This window comes from Anomalospiza imberbis, chromosome 2 (assembly GCF_031753505.1).
Source record: "Anomalospiza imberbis isolate Cuckoo-Finch-1a 21T00152 chromosome 2, ASM3175350v1, whole genome shotgun sequence".
Classification (NCBI taxonomy): domain Eukaryota; kingdom Metazoa; phylum Chordata; class Aves; order Passeriformes; family Viduidae; genus Anomalospiza; species Anomalospiza imberbis.
Genome location: NC_089682.1, coordinates 113,953,988 through 113,963,666, shown reverse-complemented (window position 1 = coordinate 113,963,666; position 9,679 = coordinate 113,953,988). Strand labels below are relative to the sequence as shown.

The 9,679-nt window shown below is 45.1% G+C and overlaps 1 protein-coding gene across 4 annotated transcripts in view; it reads left to right on the top strand.

Moving 5' to 3' along the window:
• Positions 1-5,286: 5,286 nt before the first annotated feature.
• The window catches only part of JADE3 (jade family PHD finger 3), a 64,613-nt gene continuing 60,220 nt past the window's right edge, over positions 5,287-9,679 (top strand). For 2 of the 4 annotated variants that reach the window (XM_068182645.1, XM_068182648.1), the window contains exon 1: positions 5,635-5,767. Coding sequence is in view for 1 of the 4 variants with exons in the window: in XM_068182643.1 (XP_068038744.1) it covers positions 5,302-5,767 (466 nt within the window). In the remaining 3 variants the exon portion in view is untranslated. Of the gene's footprint in view, positions 5,768-6,336; positions 6,358-9,679 lie in introns of those variants that run through there. The other 2 variants (XM_068182643.1, XM_068182646.1) reach the window with 2 other exon arrangements.

Below are 9,679 nucleotides of genomic sequence, written 5' to 3'. Positions count from 1 at the left end.
TCTCAACACAACCATCTACATATGGCAAAACCTTTCAAACATCAAACCTGCTAGAAACAACATGTGCAGGAGGATTAACTGAATGCCTGGGACTCGTGGAGTGTTAACAGTCCAGACATTAATATCTTGGTGTCCAGTTTGATAGTAAAATGTTTTTTACTGCTTTCATCTCTTCAGAGTGCCCAATTGCCATAGGACTGTTGCTGGTAATGTTTGTGGTCAGAGTCTTCCTGAGGCACACGTAGTCACCACTGCTTCTGAGTAAGAGAGAAGAAAAGGAGGAGGAAGTGAGAGAAGCTTTTTAAAAAGCTCTGAAGTTTTCTGAGTACATAAAGAAAAATGTGCAATTGCTCTTTTTTTTTTTTTAATGCATTTAGTGATAATCCCCAGCTATTACAATTTCATGGCCAGAGTATCTGAGTATTTTCCCAGAATGTATATTAAGCAATGCGGCCAGCATCTGTCAAGTACAAGTCATCCTCTTTCCAATTGCTCAAGGCTTTAAAATTTCCAGTGCTGCAAGGGTCTAGGAGATCTTTCAAATATGTGTAGATTCTGCTTGTATCCTTTTGCTAAAAAAGATGTAGACAGTTTGTCCTTCAAACAACAGATAAAGTTCATAGATAGGAAATTACAGTGATGTTAAAAGGCTCTTGAACAGTGTTTAAATGAGTGTTTGTCTGATGTTCCCAAACTGCAAAGGCTGAAAGCAATGTGTTATTATAAGTTCTACCCAAATGCTGAAGCTAAATTTAAGGCAAAGCACCTCTGCAGTACTGGGAGCTCAAAGGACTCTGTGTCTAAAGGACAGTGGTATGTATCTCTCTGCTTTTCCAACTTCATTTTAGCACAAGTATTGTGGTAGTGAAGTCACAGTTCATAGAGTCATGTGAGATTCTACACTTTAAATTTTAGGAACCTTTTGTCATACAGAAGAAAACTTGGAAAGCTTGGGTTTGTTTCTTTATTTTGGTTTGTCTTTTTTTTTTCCTGTTTAAGCCATTAAACTCATGTGTCTCAAAAATAATAAAAAAAAATTAAACCTTTTGGGGGATATGGAAAGGCGGGATGACCACAGAACTGTGATTTCTGAGCACGGAAGGGAGCAGCAGCCCTATTCTCCCCTACTTACATGGATGCTGTGTGCTGTGGTGAGATTTTCCCCAAACTGATGTACATCACCAGGGAGGCAGCTAACTTTTCAGGTCTTTTAGGCAATTTTATTTCCTCACTAATACAAGCATAAAATGTATTCTTTGATTCTTTTTTTGTTAGGTACTTACTTCTTTGCTTTTAAGGTACAGAGCTATAATACTAATCGGTTTTGAAAGCTACTGGCAACCCTCTCCATTCTGTGCTACTGTCTTAGAAGGAGAAAGATAAATCAAAGATCTCCCTAAGCACAGAACTTTGAACTTGTCAGATCCCGGGAAGTGAAGCTGGCACATTTTGCTCTTAAGAGAGCAAATGGTTCATGATTGTGAAAGTACTATTTTTTTTTTTGTCTGAATGTGCTGTTCTTTTTATGAAGGGAGATCTTCCCCCCCATTTCTGAAGTCCCTCCACAAAAAAAACCCAACACTTCAGGGGCCTTTTTTTATAGGGTCCTGGAGATAAAATGGAAGGGCTGTACTTTGACCTGAGGGCATCTTTTGATAGCTGCCCCAACAAGTGCTAAAGGATTGTTTAAAGTGTTTTAAGTGTTTAAAGACTATCTTTTGAAGCTCTGAGTGCTCTTTGCTTCTATTTCTACTAGTGAGTATTAGAAACATTTTTAGTCACAAGGGTTTAGAGATGGCTAGTCATCCTTATTTGAGATTCTGCTTTGCATTTTTTTACACAGAAGAATGAAAGTTTCTCTGCAGTCGTAATTAATGCTCTCATTTGCAGGTGCATGTTTGTACTTTATGGTAACAGTTCAATAATTTTGCTCACTGTGAAAGGAAAATAAAGAAGTTAACCTTTTCTGTCTCTTGCCAGTAACTGCCAATGCTTGCTCTGGTTTCAAGGACATTGTATCAAGTTTTCATCAATGGTATCTGCTCTGCTGATGAAGGGAATTTTATGCAGCATCTATGCATTTAAAAGAAAAGTAGTATACCAGCCTTTGGTATCTGTGTATTTATTTTATCAGAGACGACTAGAATCGCTGGCCGTGGAGGCTTCTATGTGCAGGCTGGGAATGCCACAAAGACTTGGAGGTAAGGGGTTTGAATTAACTTCCCAGGCCTTTCCAATGCTTATTTCCCCCAACTACTCCTCTGTGACATACTTGTCTTTTTCTTCTCTGGCATCTGATTAGCAGTAGCAGATGCAGTACAAAAAAATACTTGTTGTTGTTGTTCAAATTTACTGGAGTACTTCTAGGTATTTCAGTTAGAGGTACTTCCTTTGTGGCTCAGATCCATGTTAAACTCTGCGTGACCATCTCCTCAAATGCTAAACTCTACTTCAGTGTAACTTTCTTAATATCCTAATATACCACAGGCAGCTTTTGTACAGCTGAGTTAGGACTTGGTTCAACTTGGGTATGGTATATGTGCATACATTATTTTACCCTGATCATACCTCTTCTAGTTTCCAGATCATTCTTCCTTTGGGAAGACTTCCTGTTTGTGCTACATTTTATCAATGTGTTAACATCTGGCTTTGTAAATTCCTTATATTCTCTAGGTGCATAAGAGCATCTGAAGTTCATCCTTTTGTGAGCAAATGTAGAAACTGTGCTGCATACGTTTTCAAAAAGAACAAAAGTGTACAATCTGCTTCCTATTTATTCGTCTCGGTGTTCCTATAGAAATACACAGTGAATGTAAAGCATTTATTGAAACATGTAGCCCCACAGACTTTCTGATACTAGTTTTCCTATGTCACTTATCTTTTGGCTATGAGCCCACCACATACAGCTATGGATTTACTATGGAATCAGAAGCTTGGATGTCATTTTCTCTTGACATGTGACAGCCAGTGTAGGGAGGTGTGTGTGATTCCAGATATGGGAAATGAAGATAGCTGCTAAACACCTTTCCTGGGTTGGGCTGCATCTGCTCCTGATGAGGTCACACATATATAAAGTAATCTGTCAGGAAACTTCTTGTAAGGATGTTTCCTTCACTGATGGGAGTATACATTCTTTATTGTCCTTCAGAATGATGGATACTTTAAACATTACATGTGTGTGTGTTGTGTGTATACTAAGGTTTCATGGACGCACAAAAAATATAAATTGTTCTGAAATCCTAATGAAGATATTGGTACTTGAAAATGATGTTTGTTTAGTTTAACTCAATCAGACTTTATTTCTTTTATGACAAGAAAACAGGTCTTTCGTACTGAACTTTATCACTCTGAATTCCCTTCATTTGGGTCTTCAAATCTCTTGCCTTAAATTCAGTATTACTTGCCCTGCTGCCTGCTTCACCTGGTTCGATACGAAGGATTCCACAAGTGGTGGTGGTAGGGGCAGCATTCTTGGTGTTTTACTCGATATTGTGGTTTTCTGAAGCTGCTCAGAGTGCTTTTCTGGCAGGTAAATGAACTGAAGGCAAATGAGGTGATTGCTGGTGTGTGAAGGAAGTCATACGTGTCAGCATTGCTGTTTAATTGTGGTCTAACTGCATTTGTAGAAACCTATGCTTCATATTACACTCAAGAATATGAACCAGTTATTCCAAAGAAAAAATATTATTTTTTTTTAAATTTTGAAGCAGGTAGTAGATGCATGGAAGTCCTTGCCATCAGTGATTTACAGTCAGAAGCCTACAAGAATTCAGTGAGAGCTGACTTGGACAAGTACTCGGAGAAGTGATTTGTTGAGGGTTACTAAACAGATGCTCCACATACTGCTTGGGAAATGTGATTAAGTACTTGGAGAGTACTCAGGGGAAGTATCTTCCAGTGGATGCCCACATGGGCCAAGAGGAAGTCAGTGCGAGGTGCCCGTGACTTGGTAGAGCAGGTGGGAGGCTAGGCTGAGCTAGATGGAACATTTGGCTGAAACAGTGCCTCCTTTCTTATGATCTGTTTCTCTTCATCTTTTGGCTGCTGTCAGAAAACATTGTAGAAATGCAGCTCAGGCATGCCAAACTATCCTTTCCACGCTTGCTGCTTATCTCTTCCTTTTTCTCCTTTGTACTTCTAATTATAATCTTGCTGTTTCTTCTCTATGCCTGGCCTCAAGAGAAGGCCTGTACCCCAGATCTGAGTTCCCAGGTTCCTTTTCTCTCTCTGCTGAGTTTCCATAGCCCTTCTGTGCTTCAGTTACTGTGTGCTTGGAGAAACAGGGCTGCAGCAGCTGAAGGATGATCTCCAGCTAGGACTCTTTGCAGCAGTCCTTCTTGTAAGGAAGGCAAAAGGGGTTTCCAGAGGGTTTGACGCAAGCGATACTTGATAATAGCAGTATGGGAAATGAGTGTGGGTGTGGGGTGTAACGACAGAGCAGGTTTGCTGAATTTTTGCCACTGTTTCCTTTATTCTGATGCTTCCTACTGTGCTTTCCGTGTTTCAGTGTCATGGGCTGAGTGATTAACACTGATTGCTGGCTAAAAGCAGCCTTCAGGTAACGTTTACGTTCATTATTTTACAGATTGTGCCACTGAGGCAATATGTTCTCAGTTTAAGGCTGGACTGGGCTGAGACTGGGCTGAGGGCACTGTGCCCTCAGAAGCTGCTGGAAGGTAAAAGGGATGTGGTGAGGTGCCTGGCCACCTCTGTCACTGCCACCAGCTGTCCAGTCCAAAGCTGAGTATCGGTAGCCAGTGCCTTCAGGGATAAAGACCAGGCATTGCCCCTAGGCTCATCTTCTGAATTGGCAAAGGGAAAAGGAACATGTGACAGCGGTGGGAGCCAGCTCCTGTCTCTCACCTGGTTTCAGGTATGGTTCTCTCCCCCCGGCCCCTTCACAGAATCACAGAATGAATTAGGTTGGAAAGACCCCTGGGAGCATCAAGGCCAAACCATGACCAAACACTGCCATGTCAACTAGACCACGACACTGAGTGCCACATCCAGTCTTTTCTTAAACATCTGCAGGGACAGTGACTGCACTACCTCCCTGGGCAGCCCATTCCAGTACCTAATCGCCCTTTCTGTGGAAAAATTCTTCCTCACGTCCGACCTAAACCTCCCCTCATAGTTTTAGACTAAGACCTCTTGTCCTGTCGCTGGTTGCCTGGGAGAAGAGGTCGACCCCCACCTGGCTACAGTCTCCTTTCGTGACTGCAGAAAGTGATAAGGTCACCCCTGAGCCTCCTCTTCTCCAGACTGAACAAGCCCAGCTCCCACAGCCGTTCCTCGCAGGACATGCGCTCCACACCTTCACCAGACACACACTGCCCTTCTTCCTTCCCTGCCGTCCGCTTCCCGCTCGCTCTCCGGGCGGGGGGCGGCTTTGCCGGCGCAGCTGGCAGGAAGGCCCGGCGCGGGCAGGGAGGGAAGGGGAAGAGGCGGGGCCTGGAGCCCAGCAGTGTCAATAATACAATAGGGCTCTTGTGCGGCTGCCGCCGCCGGAGGAGGAGCGGGCCGGGCTGCGGGCGCGCCGAGCAGCCGGCACGCAGGGCGGGAGCTGCCGCCGGCCACGGGCCCGGGCGGGCGGGCGAGCGGGGGCGATGCGCGCCGGCGCGGGACGGCACCAGCAGCACCCGCAGCAGGAGCCGCCGCCGCGGCGGGAGCGCCAGCCCTGACGGCCGCGGCCGCCCACGGCAGCGAGCAGGGCAGGAGGCGGAGGAGGAGGAGGCGGCGGCGCGCCGGGCCGGGCCGGCGGCGGGAGGTGAGCGCGGCCCGGGCTGCCCGCATGGAGGCGGGGCGGGGGGCGGGCGCCGGGGCCGCCGCGCCGGGCCTGTGCGGGGGAGGCGCCGGGCCTGCGGCGGCGGCGTTTGGCGCCAAGGCCGGGCAGGAGGGAGGAGGAGGAGGAAGCGGCGGCGGGCGCTGCGGGTACGTGGGGCACCGGCGGAGAGCGCGCGGAGCCGCGCCGGGGGCGGCGGGCGGCGCGGCGGGCAGCCCGTCCGGTGTGGGCGCTGCGGCCCCGGCCGCGTCCGGAGGGAAAAGTTGCGGCGGCTCCGCAGCCGGGCGGGCGCTGCACCCGCGGGGGGCGGCGAGGGCCGGGCGACCTCCGGCCAAGCGCCCTTTTGTTCGCCGCAGCCCGGAGAGGCGGCGAGCCGGCGGTGCCCGAGCCGGCGGGGCCCTGCGGAGCGCGGCTGGGCGTGGCTGGCGGGCGGGCGGACGGACAGACAGACAGACAGCCGGGCGCTTGTCCGCCGCCGAGCACCGCTCCGCCGGTATGTCGAGGAACTTGCTAGAACTGAGTTTGACAATGAAGCGCTAGCGCAGCCCTCCCGCCTGCCCGGCCGCGCCGCCAAGGTAAGTTTTCTCCTGAGCGGCGGGGGAGGATGGCCCCCCAGTGCCCTCTGTGCCTGCCGGCAGAGGAACAGGGAGGTCCTGACTTCATTTCTCCAGATCAAACCTTCCTCCCTTGCATGGTGTTTGCTTTAATGCTGTTCATCTTCCTGCAAAGGCATGGCTTCGTTCTACGGATGTGCCGCGACCAGTATGGTTAGCGGCGGGGGATGTTGTAAAAGTATTTGTACTTGCAAATAATAATGGGATGATTAATTAATGGAAGAATTTGGTACAAGGCACCCTAAAATACATCTTTCCAGGCAAATAAACACCACTTTTTTCTGTCTTTTAACTATAGTTATTTTATAAATAGCACTTGTAGTTACTTTAGGAGTTCAGCTATTGCTTGCAAATTGTTATAATGAGTAGCTATGTATTTTTATTAAAATATCACTAAATTTGTGCTGCACTTCAAAGCCCAATGGTTTTTTTCATGTTCGGGGGAGAAGGGATGCTGAAGACAACATCCAGGTGTGATTAGAAAACCTTCAGTTACTACACACTAGACACTTGAAGGCTTTTGTGCTTCTCTGTTAAAGGAAAAGAGCCTTTGTGCTAAAACTGAAAGATTAAGAGAAATGTATTTTGTCCTGGTGCTTGCAAGATGCTTAATCAGCAGCCGACTTTTTACATCAGGTTGGTGCTTGTTCTGTAGAGCATCTCGAGCTCACCTGCTCATCTCTACTCAGTGAGACCGCATCTTAGTGATGGTTCGGGAGCTGCCTTGAAAACGTGAGAGCCTTAGGCTGGAAAGGTCGACCTGGATGAAGGCACGTTTGCATAACTTTCCAGCTTGCCACAGAGTTCCTTAAAGGGACATCAGAAAAGTCTTTACCTTCACTTACCAATGGGAGAAAATGCAATTTGAAGTCTCTTTGGTTAAAAATGGACCTTTTCAAAGTAAAAGCAAGTTAGTACTTTTAGGATCTAAAGTTTTTGTTGTTTTGTTTTTCTTTTTAAACTGAACTTCTGACCTCTTTTCAGACTAGACATGACATGCATGCCCTGTTTTTATTGCAGAGAGAAGGAAAACTCGCTTTATTTGCAAAACTTGGACTTTAGATGTGGTAAAAATAATCAAAATAGCAGAACTGTTTCTGTTACCTGTCCCTCCTTTGATGTTTCCTCTTTCTAAGTTCCTTTTACAACAAAGCCTCACTCCCCCAGTGGGAAAAATTCCTCTGAGTTGGGTCTGACCATAGGTCTTTTTTTGTTATATTTGTCTTGCGTACATGTAGCAGATACCCGCAAAGGTTTGCTGGAGAACTGATGTAGGAACATATGCAGTGGCATTTATTGGCAAGGATGCATGTTCATTTGGGATCTCATTAAAACCATGAAAATCCGCTGTGAATGTAAGAGGCTGAGATAGATAGATCTCAGTGTAGTGTTAGAATAAACCCAGCTGTTTTCTTCTCTGCGGTTCTGTGCACTTCCTCTCAGCGGCAGAAAATCAGGAAGTTTGTGTTTGGGATTTATCGGGATACCTGGGATTGTTGTGGGCTTTTTGTTTTGATTTTTAAAATACACATACTTTTGATAGACCTGGATGATTTGCTTATGGAGAAGAATTTATATGATGCCTTCTTAGCTACAATTTAGTATTATTTTTATGTGTACAGTTTTATATGTGTATACACACGGGCAGAGACTTGTGTGCATGGTCACTGTAGTAGCTACCACATGCTGAATGCTGTAGAGCATTTTCCTCAAGAGCTTGCTGCAGCTGGCCTGGTGGCTATCTTGACTGGTGATCTCAACTCCTGGCTGGTGTGTTGGCAGGTGTTCAAGGGCATGGTGAAAATGGCTGGATTTGGTAGACTTGATGGAGAGAAGTGAAGCTAAATCCTGTACAAGCTGACTTGAGTTTGAAACATTCCTGCAGTGTTCCTTTAGGTAGCTTATTTCAATCTTTGTAATTGATTTCTGACTATCGTGCCCCAGTGGGTGAGAAGCGGGGCATGGTGCCCGCATATTTTTGGTTAGCTCGGCAAGATGTGGGATGCATCCGGAGAAGGAATGTGCACCCATTCGTGTAGTGCATCTTTTATCATCCATGGATGGAATTGTCATGTAAACATATGTTTCTGTGGTTTGTCTTCCTCCTTTAGTCCCTAGAAGTCTCCTTCAGAAGTTGGTATGTGCTTTGGGGGGCTATTACTTGAATGGGCGATGGTGATGAAGAGTTATGACCACTCTTCAGGAAATACCAGGCAACTGGATGGCAAAGAATGTTGTATTCAACTGAAATGTAAAACTTAATATTTGGTTAAGTATAGCTGTCATTCTCTTAATGCATTTTATAACCCAACAGTTACTGTTTTGTCTAGATCAGTGGTAGTGTTGTGTTTTAGTTGGTGACTTCTTTCATTATGGACAGAATGGACTGAGCCAAAACTTGATATTTGTACATGTTGCTTAATCTCTCCACTCCCACAATTTTTGTGGGAGCTATAGCTAAGGAGGCTCAGGGGCTTTTGAATTCTACAGAGAGGGAAACCTCTGAAATTGTGTGGTGTTTCTCTTTTCTGAAGATTTGAAGTGCCTGTAATGCTCGAGGCTTCATGTAATTGGAGACATAAATACAATTTTTACATACTTTACTTAAAATGGAAACTAACAAGTTAATAATAGCTCTTATCGGGGGTATTTATGTAATGGAAGCCAACAGATGCTATTTGCATCTTGAAGAGCTGATGTACAAAATGTTATGTCAAGGCCCTGGCAGGTTTTATGCTGGTGGAGGCTGGGTCAGGTGGGAGTGGGAGATGCTGGAGATCTGGAGGGCTTGATGGCACCTCTGAAAAGTGAGATAACTGTATGAAATTTCGCATTTTAGCACATAGCTTATTTTAATCTAATGCTGCTAATAAAAAGAACAGCGTTTTGATTTGAGAATTGATTTCTTTTATATTTATTCATGTTAAATGATCAATTACACCTGTCACTTTAAAAGTACTTTTCTTTATGCTATTTTCCAGTTACAACTGCATGTCTAATTTTCAGAACCCCTAAAAATTGTGTCTATAGGTATTATGTTTTTTGATACTTCAATTTATTTTGACTACAAGAAGGTATCTGGTAAATAAGTTTCAGAAATGTAATGTGACAAACTGGATGTTGCTTTCTGTGGAAAGATGCCGATGTAATTACCAAGCACCTCCCTGTTTCCCTGGACTGTTCACTCTTTCTTATTCATTTGCTTCCAAGTTACCCTTTTCTAGATGACATCTGAACTTTTCCAACTTTTAATATCTTATTTCAGTGTGTAGGAGACCAAGAA